Source organism: Sphaerodactylus townsendi, linkage group LG03 (genome assembly GCF_021028975.2).
Source record: "Sphaerodactylus townsendi isolate TG3544 linkage group LG03, MPM_Stown_v2.3, whole genome shotgun sequence".
Classification (NCBI taxonomy): domain Eukaryota; kingdom Metazoa; phylum Chordata; class Lepidosauria; order Squamata; family Sphaerodactylidae; genus Sphaerodactylus; species Sphaerodactylus townsendi.
The window spans coordinates 173,693,028-173,710,913 of record NC_059427.1 but is presented as its reverse complement, the minus strand read 5'-3'; the positions used below and the strand labels follow the sequence as shown (position 1 = coordinate 173,710,913).

The following is a 17,886-nucleotide window of genomic DNA, read 5'->3' as shown; positions in this document are numbered from 1 at the left end:
TGCTGATCCAGCCATTGTTTAAAAACCTCCAAAGGAGGAGACTCCACCACTCTCCAAGGCAGTGAATTCCACTGTCGAACAGCCCTGACGGTCAGGAAGTTCTTCCTAATGTTTAGGTGGAATCTCTTTTCCTTCACCTTGAACTGATTACTCCTGGCCCTAGTCTCTGGAGTCACAGAAAACAAGCTTGCTCCCTCACCGACATGACATCCCTTCAAATATCTAAACATGGCGATCATGTCACCTCTTCACCTTCACTTCTCCAGACTAAACATCCCCAGCTCCCTAAGTCTCTCCTTGTAGGGCATGGACTCCAGACCCTTTATCATTTTGGTTGCCCTCCTCTGGACCCGCTCCAGCCGGTCAATGTCCCTCCTGAACTGCGGTGCCCAGAACTGTGCACAATATTCCAGGTAAGGTCTAACCTATGCGGAATAGAGATGTTCCTGTTGCTCTGAGGGGGTAGGAGACCAGGTGGCTTTATCTCTATCTGTCGCTGACCTTGAGGCACTTAGGCTTCAAAGTAACCCTTTCTCACATTCTTTGGGAAACCGGGAGGGGGGATTGTTTCTGAATAAAAGGGATAGCAAAAGCCAGGTTTGCCAGAACTGGCTTCTTGCAAGCTGCGTGCTTCGTTACCTTTCCAATAAACGCTACTGATCAACAATCCAGAGTCTCCCTATTTGTATTTTTTGACTAATCCAATGCAGAGAAGAGCCCTCACACTTGCTCGCTTCAATGTTTTCCCCTCCGCTTTATTGCGTGGTAGATTTAACAACTTGGAAATGAGCGAAAGGGTATGCTCTTGTGGTGAACAACAAATTGAAACATTGGCACATCAACTGCTTTGCTGCCCTAAATCTGCTAATATCAGATCAAAATATTCCAATATTCTTTCTAGGATACCTAGTGAAATGGGAGAATCAGGTAGACTTCCTTTCCTTCTGGACAATTCTGACAATGAAACTTGTGAATTGGTTGCACAATTTTTACTGGAGGTGATGCACAATCAATAATTTATATTTTATCCTAAACCTTTGTATTTGTATACCTTTTATCTCAGGTTTTTATTGTGTTATGATTATTGTTATGCCAAATAAAGGCTTAAATAAAAAAAAAAAAACAATCCAGAGTCCGTTTATTGATTCAAGGCTCGAGACCTCACAGCGATATCCCTTCCCCCTTCCAAGCTGAAGGCTACTGTTTTGATCAGCAGATCCACTGGCAAGACTTCCCTTCGCACGACAGCCCTCCGAAGGTAACTTCTCCCCACACAAGTTCAGCGCTTCATGCTCCAGTGCTGGCTGGCTACCCACAGTAAGGGGCGCAGCATGCCTGAGACAGCCTTTCCCTTTTCTGTGTTGCCCTCCACCCCGTGCTTTGTCGGGCCTCCTCTGTCCTTACCTGACATCCTCAGTTTGGTTGTGTGGCGGGGTGGGCAGGGCTGCCAGGAGGTCAACACTTTTCACTTCCACGGGGGGAGAATCTATTAAAAAGGGAGGGGGACAAGGAACAAAACACCAGGAGAATGTTCAGAAGGCATGGGGTGCGGTTTCACACAAACACGGCACAATAATCCTACAACTACTCTACGGACACTGATGTGGCGTTTATTTACACAGAACTGAAGAACGTAAGAAAGAGCCTGCTGGATCAGACCAGAGTCCATCTAGTCCAGCACTCTGCTACTCGCAGTGGCCCACCAGGTGCCTTTGGGAGCTCACCTGCAGGAGGTGAAAGCAATGGCCTTCTGCGGCTGCTGCTGCTGCTCCCGAGCACCAGGTCTGCTAAGGCATTTGCAATCTCAGATCAAGGGGGATCAAGACTGGTAGCCATAATTTCTCCTAAGGGCTCAAAGTGCACAAGGGATCCTGACTGGAGCCCACATTTCCTCGTTTTGAATTCACTCATACCACTCACTACTAAGGAAGTGTAGGAAAGAGTTTGGATTTACACCCCGCTTTTCTCAACCATAAGGAGTCCCAAAGCAGCTTACAAACCCCTGATTGATTGATTGATTGATTGATTGATTGATTGATTAAATTTATAGGCCGCCTCATCCCCGACGGGCCCGAAGGCCTTCCCTTCCCCTCCCTATGACAGACACCTTGTGAGGCAGGTGGGGCTGAAAGAGTTCTGAGAGAACGGTGACTAGCCCAAGGTCACTCAGGAGGCTTCACACGTGGGAACAGGGAAACAAATCCAGTTTTCCAGATTAGAATCCACTGCTCATGTGGAGGAGTGGGGCTCATCCAATTAGAGCCTCCTACTTGAGTGAGGAAACCAAACTGGTTCACCAGATTAGAGTCCGCCTGCTCTTAATCACTACACCGTGCGGGCTCAATAGCAAGATGAATCCAAAGTCACTCCTGCCTCAAAGGTTTATTTTACTTCTTGGCTGAACTTTTACTACAAAGTTCAAGAGCATCTTATGGAGGGCTCCTGGCGGCCGCCTAGCCAGAAAGCCACTGGGCCCACACATGCTTAATTTCAACAGTGCCGTAGCATCAGACAGACCAGGGGTCTGCAACCTGTGGCTCTCCAGATGTTCATGAAATACAATTTCCACCAGCCCCTGCCAGCATGGCCAATTGGCCATGCTGACAGGGGCTGATGGGAATTGTAGTACATGAACATCTGGAGAGCCACAAGTTGCAGACCCCTGTCCTAGACCAGTGGTGGCGAACTTATGGCACGGGTGCCAGGGGTGGCACTCAGAGCCCTCTCTGTGGGCACGCACAGAGTGCCCCCCGCCCCCACATCTAGGCTGGCCTGGGCCGTTGGGCTGGATTATTAGCATTAAACCTAAGACCTAGTTTTGGGGAAGCCGTGTAGGTAACCCTGTTAAGTGCTGTTGAACCCCACAGATTTTCATGGGAAGAACTAAAGCATGATCCTTTACCTGGGAGGAAGCTCGGTTGCTGGAAATGGGGCTTGCTTCTGAGTAAACCCTCCAGGGGTCGTGATTCACCCGTTGGAAGAGTTGCACGGTTGCTTCAAAGCAAAGCCACCGACTACCACCAAGCTTACTCCTGAGTAACACATGCCTCTGAGCCAACTGTTTTTTCTAAACTAAAACCTCAGTATTCAGGTTAAATTGCCATGTTGGCACTTTGTGATAAATAAGTGGGTTTTGGGTTGCAATTTGGGCACTCGGTCTCGAAAAGATTCGCCATCACTGTCCTAGACCATGTGAGAAGATATTTTTTTGCAATCCTGCTCTTCCTTCGAGTAACCCCAGATTATTCATTTATTTGCTTGCTTGCTTGCATTGGTAACCCACCCTCCCCCGAAGGACTCAGGGCAGCATACACTACAGCAATATAACTTCAATACACAAAATCAATTCGCCCAATTGTTTTACATTCGTTGAAACAATCTAATACTTAATTAAAACGGATGGCAACAAAACCCACCCCCCACCCCCGCCATACCCAGGAGAGGCCAAGGCAATAGATGGGTTACAGTCTCCCCGGCTGGCCAGATGGGAACGCTTGGGCGAACAGAGCTGTTTTGCAGGCTCTGCGAAATTCCTGCAGGCCGTTACTTCTCTAGGAATCCGGTTCCACCAAATGGGGGCCAGGGCCATAAAAGCCCTGGCCCTCGTAGAGGCCAGCCGGACATTTTTAGGGCCAGAGACCTGTAACAGGTACTCCTCCAGTGAGTGGAGGGACCTGGCAGTGGAGGGACCTGGTAGGGGAGACACGATCCCTCAGGTATGCAGGTCTAAGACCTCTCACTGCCTTAAAGGTTAAACTAGAACTTTGAACATGATCCAGAACTCAATCGGCAGCCAGTGAGGATGGTACAGGACCGGTGTGATCCGGTTCCACCTCTAATTTTATCTTCACACCTGCGCTGTCAGGTAGGTTTGACTGAGCGTGCGAGACTGGGCACCCAGTGAGCGTCATAGCCCAGTGCCTCCCCGCCCCACCTCCCAGTTCTCATCCAACATTCAAACCACTGGGCCCCTGCTGGGTCTCATCATTTCGGAGCCCGACTTTACCTTTTTGTCCTTCGGGCTCACGGGGCAGAAGCGGCTCCTTGGGCTGCTCGGTCAGCTCCTCGGTCGACAGAACTCCATTCACCAGCTTCTGCTGCACCGAGGGCGGGGGCGTGGGGGGCAATGAAGACGGCGGTGTCGGCGGGTTGCTTAAGTTGTTCTGGATGGACAGCAAAGGAGTCAGCAACCACCACAGCCCCCTGCCTGATTCCTGCTCGCCGAAGCCTAAAACTGTGGCTTGGCGACACCCGCCCCCCTTGACAGTTCACACGATCGGTGGGGGGAAGCAACCGCGCCACTTGGCCACGGGAAGGAACTTCAACTGCTCTGGCCCGCTTTAAGGTCTCCTGCCGCGTCTGGTCCACCCAACTGTCCTCAGGTTTCCCCCACAAGCCCCCACCTCTTCAAATGCTTCCCTGCGGCCATGGGCTTGAGATGGGAAGGGCTTCCCAATGAGTAGAGCGACAGAGAAACAGCATGGGATGCCCACTGCACAAACTGTACAGGCACAGTGGTGGAAGGATGCAAGACATGAATTGCAAGCCACATGTGGCACGAAGCCCTATAGCCGTGGTGGCGAACCTTTGGCACTCCAGATGTTAAGGACTACAATTCCCATCAGTTCCTGCCAGCATGGCCAATTGGCCATGCTGGCAGGGGCTGGTGGGAATTGTAGTCCATAACATCTGGAGTGCCAAAGGTTCGCCACCACTGCCCTATAGCGATCGGCACCTGGCAGACCCATCCAGCTCCCGACAAGGTCAATATCTGGCCCCAAATGAGTAAGTAACAGTAAGGTCAGAATCCCAAAGAAGCTGAGCTGATCCGGAAGATTGATAAACACTGCAGGCCTTGATGACCTTGGAAGAACTGTAGGGAGCGCGCCTGGACACTTGAGACATCCCAGAAATGAGGGTGTCCTGTTGAGAATTGTCACCCACTCCCAGTTAAAAATCTGAAGTTTTATTCCGGTTTTAATAATGCCTGGAGTAGGTAGCTCAGTGCCAGGCATGGCTCCCTTTGTCCCTGGTTACGGTGGAGAGTTGGGGAATCCAGTACTTGGTACGGGGTAGGGTAGTGTAGGGGGGTGATTGGAGAATTCAGTGTAACAATAGGAAATTGTGATTACGAGGGGGAGGGAATGGGTTACGGTTGTTTCAGGAAGGTTCGGCAAGTCACTCGGCAAATAACTTAGTAGCGGTCCCCGGCTTGAAGGCTATCCTGTTGTCCTCAAACACAGACAGAGCCTTTTCGGCTCTGGCCCCAGCATGGTTGGATGCTCTGTTGAATGAGACCGAGACCCTTCAAGATTTTTGGCTGTTTCGCGGGGCCCAAAAGACAGAGCTACTCTGCCAGGCCTACGGTTGAGGGCAATGACGGTTTCTGTCACTCATCAGCTGGCCTCCATTTCCCTTCGTCCCTTCCCTTTTTCTTTTATGGACATTTAAGATTTTTAATGTATTATGAGTTAAATTACCAAGGGTCTGCAACCTGCGTCTCCAGATGTTCATGGACTACAATTCCCATCAGCGCCCACCTCCATGGCCAACTGGCCATGGTGGCAGGGGCTGATGGGAATTGCAGTCCATGAACATCTGAAGAGCCGCAGGCTGCAGACCCCTGAATCAGACCATCCCATCCTGCTGGATTTTATTTCTTAAGGTGCTGTGACAGAAGAAAACATGATCGTGTGTGGGATTATTTTAATATGCAAGCCATTCTAAGATGCTGTAAACCCCTCTGAGCCCACGCAAGCAGAAGGAGTGGTCTAAAAGTCCAATAAATAAAAATAATAGCCAGTTGCACAACAGCCAACCTAGAAGCAATAAGAATGAATGGGAGGAGTCACATCTGCAAGCAATGAGCCCTGGGAACAAGCCCAATGGCTCACCACCTCACCCCTCTCCCCTAAGAAGGCCCTGTAGTAAAATTAGTTCCTGGGGGAGGGGAGTGGGCACTCAGAGCAGGTGGTGGTGAGGAGGAGGAGGAGGAGGAGGAGGAGGAGGAGTACGAGGAGGAGGTGAGGAGGAGGAGCAGGAAGAGGAAGATTTATATCCCACTTTTTGCTCCTGTTAGGAGACTCAAGGTGGCCTACAAGCTCCTTTCCCTTTCTCTTCCCACAACAGACACCTTGTGAGGCAGGTGGAGCTGAGAAAGTTCTGAGAGAACAGTGACTAGCCCAAGGTCACTCAGCAGGAATGTAGGAGTGCGGAAACACATCTGGCTCACCAGATAAGCCACCGACACTCAGGTGGAGGAGTGGAGAATCCAACCTGGTTCTCCAGATTAGAATCCACCTGCTCTTAACCACTACACCTCACTATGCTTGTCCAGAAAGGCAAGCCAACTTTTAGCAATTCCTCAGTGACCTATAAAGCCCCCTTTCTCTTTCTTACTCCTATGCTGGCCACCCAGAGAAAACTCAAATTTTATTTTGGAGACCCCCTGACAACAAGAGCAGACATCAAGTATTCCCTTAGCACAGTAGTTCTCTAATGCCGCGAACCTTTAATACAGTTCCTCATGTTGTGGTGACCCCCAACCATAAAATTGGTATATCCTGCGCATGATTTTCATCCACCCTTTGTTGCTTCCAAGGCTTAATCACTCCAAATTCCAGACCACTCGCTTTTTGTTAAGTGATTGTAATCCATCGATTACCTTTGCAGTGGCTAAGTTCTTGGAAAACATTTCAAAAACCATTATTTAAATGTTTTAAATTGTAAATATATATGCAATTTTATATGCCATTAAAGGTTAACTGAATTGAAAATTGATATATATAAAATGTAAAAAGACTGTTTCTTAGGCGACCCCTGAGAAAGAGTCTCTCGACCCCCAAAGGGGTTGCGACCAGTGATGGGATCCCAAAATTTTAGTAACAGGTTCCCATGGTGGTGGGATTCAAACAGTGGCGTAGTGCCAATGGGGCTGGGCGGGGCATGACAGGGGCGTGGCCGGGCATTCCAGGGACAGGGCATTAATAATTTCTCTGTTACTGTAAAAAAATCTTCCTGTAAAAAGTTCCTAATTTCCAGCTGGTATCTTTCTGTCCATAATTTAAACTCATTATAGCAAGTCCTATCGTCTACTGCCAACAGAAACAACTACTTCTCCTCTAACTGACTGCCTGTCAAACACTTAATACTTTCAATTACTTAATTTTGTTTCTAGAAATCAAAAGAAGGATACTTTCCTTAAACAAGGAACTTTACCATATTTCTAAAACATGTTTTTAAAACAGCCCAACAGGGAGAATTATCCCGTTTTCTACCTTCGCTAACCAGCCACATAGGAAACAACAGGACTTTATGATTTTTGGACCTAATGGGATTTCTAATGGAAAAGCGGATCCGATTAGTAACCCCCTCTCGGCACACACAAATGATTAGTAACCCACTCTCGGGAACTGGTGAGAACCTGCTGGATCCCACCTCTGGTCGCGACCCACAGGTTGAGAACCGCTGCCTCTGCACACACGCACACAAACCACCCCTGTGTCCTCACTACAAACAACTGCCAGCCCCACAGGCTGAGAAACAGCACGGGGCAGGCCTTACCTTGGTAAGCAGCTGTGAGTAGTAATCCGGAATGCTGTCCAAGGCAGCATTCCCGAAAGAGCCCTTGAGCTGACTTTTGCCGTTGATGGGGCTGCTCCCGAACGGGCAGAAAAGGCTGAAGTTGGCCGTGATGACAGGTTCCATCAGAGGCAGCAAGGAGAGCTCCTGAAGGAAGGAGGAAGAGAAAGAGATGGAGCTGAATGGGGGGGAAATGGCTATTTCGCAGACTGACGGAATGAAGACAGCCCCTAACAGGCATCTGGAGAGTCAAAATTAATTCTCCATGGCCTTCGCAGAAAACAGTTTGATCAAACAGCATCCGGAAGAGGGCATTTTGTTTCGCCGCCGGTATCGTGCCACTCATGCAGTCCAACAGCAATTCTTTCTTCATTTTCTTCTGTGTAAATCTTTACACCACACGGCTTCAGTTCTGGACTCCATCCAAAGAAAGCACAGAGCCGTTCCTGTGAGAAGTCTATTGCAACTCCTTCCCTTCCCTATCTTATCAATTGCTGCACTACTATAAGGCTGGGCACGGCCTGCTGCAACCGGGCCACTTTGTCTCAATGGGAGACTCCTACAATCATCTCGGACAACTCTCTATTGGACGCCCCCAGAGGCGTATCTAGGGAAAACACAGCCGGGTGCAAAATCTGAGTTTTCCGCCCCCCTCTGCATGGGTGGCCGCCCTCCCCCACCATGACCAAACTTTTTTGGCACCAGGTCATCTCAAAGTCACCATCACATTATAGAATATGTCCCAACTCACAAATCTGAAGGGGGAAGGAGGAGGGGCGGGCGTGTACAAAATTTAGGACAGCGTGTGCTGGGGAGCTGAAGAAGGGGCTGTTGAAGGATAGCTGTAGCATACTAATTCTAAGCAAGTGTATGAATCGTTGGCGAAGCTACAAGGGGGCAGGGTGCACCATGCACCGGGCGAACATCTGGGGGCAGAGGCAGAAAATTGCCCCAACCCCTCCCCCCCAGTTGTTAGTTTCAGACTTAGTTTCAGGCTGAAAAGCAGCCTGTTCCGTTCAGGCTGAGATGGGCCCTTGTGGGAACTACACTACCCAGGAGACCTTGAGAGCCCCAAGGGCTCCTGGGTAGTGTAGTTCCCACCTGGGCTTTTTTCAGTCTGAACTGAACAGACTGCTTTTCAGCCTGAAACTAAGTCTGAAACTAAGAACTAAGGTAAGTAGGGGAAGCGGGAGAGGGGCAGGGCAGGAGCAAGGCCCATTGGGGGGGTGGGCGTGGAAAACGCAAAGTTCACCCCAGGCGTAGTTTGGCCCAGCTACACCTCTGGTATGAATGTGAAGGGTTCAAATGTGGTCTGCAGGAAACCCAGACTGACTCTTTGTCTGAGGACAAAGAGTAGATTTGAAGATTACCGAATCATTGATTGAAGATTACTGAAATTCAGTTTGTGTTCTCCAGTGCAAAACAGGGAGGGAGGGGTTCTGACCACAGAGAAGCACGCAAAAATACTTAAGTTTCATAGATCCTGACGGCACTTTTTGGACAAGACCCGTCTCTTTACCTCCCGGGCAACTGTACCTGTTTGAGCTGTTTCATTAGGGCTTCATTGGTCTTCACCCCATCCTCCTTGCGCAACTTCTTGCGGGAGTTGGCAAGTCTCTCTCCAGCCTTTTGACATCGTTTGGGCTTGGGAGGTGGGGGTTTCTTTGCAGTTATCGTATCCTGCAAGGAAAGGCGCCAAAAAGAAAACGGGAGTGACATTTTGCGCTTCAACGTATCCACATAAACTTGGACCCACCAGAAATTTCTGCTGAGGACAGTAGTGTAAGGAATATGTCTTTCCCACTACATCAGCCTCCTGTAGCTGCAAATACCACCCACTCCCACCTCGGCCTTCCATCCAATGCTGCTCTTGGGAAAATGGGAACATCATGTCAGGAGACCAAAAGGCCTGCACTACAGAAGTAGAAGCATGAGGAGGAGAAGGAGGAGAAGTGGTTAAGAGCAGGTGCATTCTAATCTGGAGGAACCGGGTTTGATTCCCCGCTCTGCCTCATGAGCTGTGGAGGCTTATCTGGGGAATTCAGATTAGCCTGTGCACTCCCACACATGCCAGCTAGGGGTCCTGTGAACCATGGGGCCAATCCTTTAGGAACTGCATCAGGAAGTGAGAAAGCTGCATTCCAAAAATGAAGCAGTTTGTTAGGTACTATCAGAGGTGTATCGGGGGGGGGGATACCGTGGGGGGGATAGCAAGGGAAGGGGAGGGCATGAGGGGTGGCATGCATGGAAGGGGAGGGAGGGACCAAGCATATGAACATGGCCCACCCACCCTAGCGGAGGAAGGGGGAGGGGATGGAGGGGGAGGGATGGCGTGCAAGGGAGGGGGTCCGGAATCTGGACATGGCCTACCCACCCTAGTGAAGGGAGGTGGAGGGGTGACATGCAAGGGAAGGAGAGAGAGGGGTGGCATGCAAGGGAGGAGAGGGAGGGAGTAAGGGGTGGCATGCAAGGGAGCAGGAGGGAGAGGGGTTCTGGGGACAACACCTGCTCTGGGCCTGTCCGAACTGCCCCCCCTGCCCCCAAGGGCCTGGGGAGGGAAGGAGGTGGCTGGGATGGGCGCCGCAGCAGCAGGCCAGCTCTGTCTTTGAGCACCTCCCCCGCGCTAACCTAGCTCTTCTGAGCCAGGTCGGCACGGGGGAGGAAGGGGCAATTCCCCCCTCCCCGTTGGTGCGCCCAGCATCATTTAACCACCCCTCCCTGTCCTCGTGGGCAGTACAGGGCAGTCCCCTGGGTACTACCTGATGTTGGGATATACTCCCAAGTTTTGACAGAACAGGGCACTTTGAAGAAGAAGAGTTTGGATTTATATCCCCCCTTTCTCTCCTGCAGGAGACTCAAAGGGGCTGACAATCTCCTTGCCCTTCCCCCCTCACAACAAACTACCCTGTGAGGTGGGTGGGGCTGAGAGAGCTCTGTAGAGCTGTGCCTAGCCCAAGGTCACCCAGCTGGCGTGTGTGGGAGTGCACAGGCTAATCTGAATTCCCCAGATAAGCCTCCACAGCTCAGGCGGCAGAGCGGGGAATCAAACTCGGTTCCTCCAGATTAGAATGCACCTGCTCTTAACCACTACGCCACTGCTGCTCCAAAGGTTCTCCCAGCAGTCTTACCCCCCCAGGTTAGGAACAATCAGAACAAGGGGGAGAAAAATGCCAGAAATGGAATTAGGTCCCTGCCAAGGAGCATGAAGAGAAGCAAGGGCCGTTTGACTGTTTGGGGTTGTAGCAGAAAGAATCAAAGAGGAATAAAAGAGGGAAAGCAGGAGTCCACGTAGGGGATTGCAGCCCTATCGCAGAAGATTCAGCAGACAAGTTTGAGGAGATGAAGTAGAACCCCAGAGGGATTTTTTAAAGACAAAATTATCCCTCTTTTCCCTTTACACTGGACTCTTGCCTCCAGAAGAGTCATCAGGCACTGGGACAGAAAGGAGCAAACAGCGGTTCCAAAAGGGAACAGCCACCTCTCAGGGCCCAAAGAACCCAGTACTGAAGTAGCCTAATGAAAAGGGCACAATCTGCGGGTGAGGAAAACAAGCTCAGGAGGAAGCGGTCAGAAGGAGATGAAACAAGTAGTGCAGGGGTCCACAACCTGTGGCTCTCCAGATGTTCGTGGACTACAAATCCCATCAGCCTGATCGGAATTGTAGACCATGAACATCTGGAGAGCAGCAGGTTGCAGACCCCTGAAGCAGTGGAGCGACTTTTAGGAAGGGCAAAAAAAGAGGTGGAAATAACAGCTGGAAGCAGGACCAGTTAGTGGGGGAGGGGTGTGGGAGAGAAGTGTTGGATTTCTAAAACCAACTCCAAAAGCCATAACCAGGAAAACCCACACCTGGGACTCCTGAAAGAAAGGGAAGGGGAGCAGCAACTTGAGGGGCAAACTTTAACTTGACAAGGAGAGAAGGAAGAGAAGAGTTGTTTTTATACCCCACTTTCCTCTCCCATAAGGAGTCTCAAAGCAGCTTACAAACGCCTTCCCCTTCTCTCCCTACGACAGGCACCTTGTAAGGCAGGCGGGGCTGAGAGAGTTCTGCGGGAACTGTGACTGGCCCAACGTCATCCAGCAGGCTTCATGTGGAGGAGCGGGGAAACAAATCCAGTTCCCCGAATAAAAAGATAAATAGTCAAGTGGAGTAGTGGGGAATCATCTTTTCTAATGTATTTAAACCAGAATTCTAGGCTTATTAACGGGGTTAAGGTCGAACACTCAAAGTCCTTTAAATATCTAGGCCTAACCTTCTATCATAAAGCCACATGGGCCAGACATAGAGATATTGCTGTAAAAGGGCTTTTGCACATGTGTGACTTTGAATAAGTCACAAGCCGAAATCCTCCCGGCAAAATCCTCCCGGCAAAAGAAAAATAAAACATTGGAAAAGAATGAAAATATAGCCGGATCAAAGGAAAATCTTGGAAACCCCAATAAAAGAAGACACTGGGCATCTATCCAAGCCAGAAGAGAGCCGGTGAGTGATTTATAACTAATTAAAAAGCCAATTAAATAGAAAGAATGATCATGATGCAGAATAACAAGCCGGTCACTAAACGGGACTTGGCAGTCTTCCGAAAACAAATAAAGGAGATAACGAAGGTCTTTTTAAAGACAGCAACGCTGAATTTCAGTGCTTTTGGGCAAAACTTAGAAATGATGAGGGGTCAAATTGATCAGATCCAGGGAAAAGCTAAAGAAAGAGAAGATAAGATGAGATGGGATGGGATTCTCAAGAACCCCCACAAACAAAAAGCAGACTGGCTGAGAAGTCAGTTCTGGAAAAGAAAAAAAGAAAACAGGGAAAGTTGAAGAAATCCAAGCACCTCAAAGGAGAAAAGAAATTAAGTGCCCAAAAGACTGAACAAGCAATAACATTTCTACAGAAGGTAGAAATGGAGACTCCGATAGAAGTAACTCAGAAGCAGAGTACTTCCATGGAGGCTGGAGCAATTACATAGACAACGTTAACCAAGGGCGGTATGCTAAGAAGAATGGAAAGAAGATAGAAGAAAGCAGAAATAGCCAGTTAGACTTCTTCCTAGTTTAAAAGCTATATATGTCTCTATTAACTTTTTCACTCTATTATTAACAACTTAAAAACTATATTAACAGACATGTCTAATAAACTAACTTGGTTTGTTATGTTCTCTAACGAATTAATTGGTAAAATAACACCAGCTGTGGTTTAGACTAAACACTGGCCGGATGCCCAGAAGACTCGGTAAGAAGAATAACATAGACTGTAGAAAAAATATAAGGGGAAAACAATAACAACTGACATAAGGGGCCAGTATTAGTGATTAAACAGCTAGAGAAAAGTTTTTTTATGGCTGGAAATGTAATACATAAAATTATGATGTATTTGAATGTCGGGAGGGATCAGGGTGCGCAAGGGCCAACAGAAATACTCCAACATGGAGGGAGGAGTTTGCCTCCAGAAGACCAGTTGGAGGAAGAAAGGTGGGAATCAAGGGGAAAGGGGAAATAAAAACCTGAAATTACACGAACAGCAGAGTTCTGACAAAAGAAGACTACAAAAAACCTTATGGCTGGAAATAAGATAAAAATAGCCTCAATTAATATGAATGGTCTAAATTCTGACTCAAAAAGATATAAACTTGCCAGGTTTATCAAACAAATACGTCCAGAAATTATCTGCCTTCAAGAGTCTTACAAAAAGAAGACAGATGAGAGAGATTTAATAAAAGTGCCAGGGTGGAAAATTATAGGTGAATCTAGATGCAATGCAAAAAGAAATGGTGTCACCATTTTAATACGAGAGAATATGGATTTTCAGTTAGAAGAGTTAACTAGAGATCAGAATGGTCATTGGCTTATTGTCAAAGGGAAATTACATGGATTTCAAATAACAATAATGAACGTATATGCCCCAAATAAGAAACAAAAACCGTTCTTGGGAAAACTACTTGGGAGACTTCAAGGATTATTTTCAGGTGATACGTTAATTATGGGAGATTGCAATATGGATTTAAGGGGACATGAAATGTTAAAGAAATGGAACATATCAAATATGTATAGTGAACTGGGTGAATCTCAACAACCAACCTACTTCTCAAATAGACACAGAAAATTTACATATATGGACTATATTTTGATAAAGAATATGAGTAATTTACACAGTGAGAAAATAGAGACGCATAAGGAATGGATTTCAGATCACGCCCCATTGGTAGCCACGTTCAGGGTGGAGAGAGTGGAAAAACAATATAGATGGAGATACAAAAACATAGTATGGAAAAATGAGAAAGATAGAAAAGATTTGCAAGAAAAAATAAGACATTATTTTTCAGAAAACAAAGGAACAGTTGCAGATGAAATTCTCTGGGACGCATCTAAAGCAGTAATTAGAGGGTATTGTATAGCTAGAGAAGTACGATGGAATAAAGAAATAAATAGGGAAAGGAAAGATTTAATAGAAGGGATTAAAATTAGAAGGACTCAACTTCAGGATGAATACGATAAAGGAATAAAAAATGAATTAAACAAGTTACAAGCGCAGCTAGATGATTTAGATAAAGCTGAGATGTGGAAAAAGGAAATTTGGGTTAAAAACCAATTTCAAAGAGCGAATATAAATTCAATGAAAAGACTGGCTAATTACTTGAAAAAGAGGAAGGAGAAACAGAATAAAAGAGACAAAAGATGGTAGTAATCAATATATAACAGAAAAGAAAGCAATAAGGAAGAAATTTGAAGAATTTTATAAAGAATTATTTAGTCAAGTCCAGAATGAAAAATATGATGAGAAACCAAAAAAGGTTTTAACACAGGAAGAGAGAGATCAAATGCAAGAAGCTATTACACAAGAGGAAATAGCAAATATTATTAAAGATTTGAAAAACAATAAATCCCCAGAATTAGATGGGTCTAATGCTGAGTATTATAAAGAAATGTCAGAAGTATTAATTCCAGAGATGCAGGTATTGTTTAACCATATTTTAAGAGGGCAGAGGGTTCCAGAGACATGGAGGGAAACGGAAATAATAACAATTGAAAAACCAGGACGGAATACAGAGCAGGTAGAATCATATAGGTCAATAAGTTTATTAAACCAAGATTATAAGATTTTTGCGAAAGTTTTTGCAAATAGATTAAAAAACATCCTTCCGAAGTTAATTGGACAAGAGCAATATGGCTTTATTAGAGGTAGAGATATTTGTCACCCGTTAAGAAATGTATTAAATGTAATATAACATGGCAAAAACGAAAAATATGCAATGATAAAGTTAGATGTATACAAAGCATTTGATACAGTTAGTCATAATTATTTATTTCAAACTCTAGAAAATTTTGGGTTTGGAAAACAACTTATAAGCATTATTCTGAGAGATTTGAATAAAAGGAGGAAGAGGGCAAAAAATAAGAATTAACGAAGGGTGGACAGGAATACTAAATATTGAAAGGGGAGTGAAGCAAGGATGTCCATTATCACCACATCTGTTTATATTGGCAATGGAATTTTTGGCAGAAAGGGTAAATAATAATGGAAGGATAAAAGGTTATAAAGTGAATCAAGAAGAAATAAGGTTAAACTTATTTGCAGATGATATTTTAGTAATAACTGAACCCGGCTGATACAATGAAAGAATTAAAAATAATTCTAGAAGACTTTCAGAAATACTCAGGATTAAAAGTCAACATGGAGAAAAACAGAAATAATGGGGGGTTAATGTGGGAAAAAAAGACAATTAGAGAGAGGATTAGTAAAAAAAAGAAGATTAAATATTTGGGTATTATAATAACACATAGAAAAAGAGAAGATGTTTAAACAGAATTAGTGAAGCCAAAGTGTGGAAAAAAATATTAAAACAAATAAAAGAGAGATACTGGGATAAAGAAGACCTTATCGATCACAGGAAAAAGCATTTAAAAAATGTGTATAATGCGAAAATAAAGTTTTATTTATTTCTTTAACTCTTCCGCTGGAAATTAAGGAAGAAACAGTTCGAGGAATGGGATAGAAAGCTGAAAGTCTTGGGTGTTTTAATAATAAAAAAAACCAAGAATCATTAATAAGATTATACTACATAATGACAAAAAAAATTCTTTAAGGTTAGGGGATCCCAAAAATGCAAGAATACTCTCAAGTGAAGCATTCCAGATTAAAGAGTCTAATGAGTATAAACGAGGATAATGTCGAGAAAAATGGGTTAAAGCTCTTTGAAAAATGAAATAAATGAAGGGAGTTGGCGAACATGGGTATCTCTTCAATAAAGAGTTGAAGAAAGAGAAATCAAAAAGCAATAGGACCAAGAAAGGTCTCTGCTAAGATAATATGGGGAAAATGGAGAGATAAATGGATGCCTGGCACCCTGGATGGTAGGAACCTTTGGGGAAATGTGGCTGGCAAAAGAAAGGAAAAAAAGTGATAAAAATATTGAAAAGAAAAAAAGGAATTCAAATTTGTGGCAAATTTGATTAGGGAAAGGAGGAGAAATTATGACATTACAAAATTTTATAGAGATAGGAGGAAATGAGAACTGGATTGGTTTTTTTGAGAGGCATTTGGGAAAGGATGAAGGTTTCACCGATAAAGGAGGAAGAATGTATAATGTCAGATAATGTCTGGAACTATATGGAAAATAACAAAGGGAAAATTTTAGGAGGGCATATATACCAACATATGAGTGAATCAATGAATTCATATTAAGAACATTATGGAAACTAAAAATGGGAGAAAGGAAGGATTTCCTAGACATTGGTAATAACTGAGAAAATTAAGTGTAGATTGGAAAAAATATAAAGATTGAGGAAATATATGCAGAGTTAGAAAGAAAAGTGATATTAAAATGGTATAGAACACCAAAACAACTACCATTTATGATAAAAGGACTTAGTTCTTAAAGGCTGCTGGCACTATGTTGGAGACTTCAAGAGAGGCATATTATAGCCATATGTGGATAGAATGTACAGAAGTAAAAAAAAATGGACAATTGTATTAATATATATCAGAGGAAACTGGTGTGAAGATAAATATTTGATTTAAAATAGAATGACTTAATGTTCATGGGTGTAATGGAAGACAGAAGGGTGGATAAACAATTGATAGTTATATGGTATAAAATAATGATTAAAGCAGCCCATGCAACAATAATCTTGGGCTGGAAAGAAAAGAAAAAATGGACACTTCAGAAATGGTTAGAATATATCTAGGAACAAGTGACACTTGATATTTTCGATATACTAACCAAAAATAAGACGTGGCAAGATAAACAGAATGAAATTTTGAAGATGTGGATAATAAGCTCGAGTCAATGAAGAAATATGGGAGAAGAGGCTACAGAGAATGAACTTACTGCTGTTTGTGTGACAAAACTATGAAGAAGTAGTATTGGGGGGAGGGAGAAAAGGGGGAAAAAGTATTGTTTGAAAATGTATGAAGAAGGAAATTACTATAAACTGTAAAATTCATGATACAATTAAATTTTTTTTTCAAAAAAAAGAGATATTGCTGTAAAAGGAAGTTATCACACTGCTTCAGCAGTGGTAAAGTTTTTTCACACCAGGGGAAGGGGATATGTCCCAGCAGCTCTAAAGGTTTTCAACTCCAAGGTAGTTCAGCAACTTCTCTATGGAGTTCCTTTATGGATAACTGCATGGAACAATTCCGCTGAAAGAATACAATCTGGCTTCCTCTATAAAATACTCGGATTACCGCACTCTGTACCATATGCTGTACTATGCTTAGAAACTGGTCCCAGAACCTGCACTTGGAAACAAAGAGCATGGCTGAATACATTCAAGTATTGGATCAAATTATGTTTTAACTCTGATGTGCGCAGTTTAATATACACTGTGCGCCCAGCCCTATTTGCCTCCGAATTGTATCAACTTCTCAAATCAAAAATTTACTCAATAGGTTTATTATTTGAAGATCTCCGTATACTGACACCCAGAGAGATTTTCCGAACCTTAAAAAGCAGACTTTTAGAACAGGAATATCGTATCTTGTTGGGGCAAGCAAATAAATCATGCTCACCCCTCTCTGTCAGAATAATACCGGAACAGGGGCACATAGCCAAATATCTTGAATTATTAACTGAACCCAACAGAGATGGATTATCACAAGGGCCAGATCCAATACCTTCCCATCGGCCATTACAAAGGGTAGTTACTTATCCATCCCTCTCCAGGATCGGGTTTGTCCACACTGTAAAAATCAAGTGGAGACACTAGCTCACATTATTCTTGACTGTCCGAGATATGTGGGCATTAGGAATTTCTCCCCTAGGCTGGCCCTAGCCAAATCTGAAAGAGACTCTGACAGTTCTGTTG

At 44.9% G+C, this 17,886-nt stretch overlaps 1 protein-coding gene across 1 annotated transcript in view; it reads right to left on the bottom strand.

Annotated features, from left to right (window-relative positions):
* Positions 1 to 17,886, bottom strand: part of KMT2D (lysine methyltransferase 2D) — a 182,646-nt gene that overhangs the window by 28,482 nt on the left and 136,278 nt on the right. The window contains 4 exon segments of the mRNA XM_048487610.1: positions 1,405 to 1,486; positions 4,007 to 4,163; positions 7,564 to 7,728; positions 9,118 to 9,261. Of these exon segments, the coding sequence (XP_048343567.1) occupies positions 1,405 to 1,486; positions 4,007 to 4,163; positions 7,564 to 7,728; positions 9,118 to 9,261 (548 nt within the window).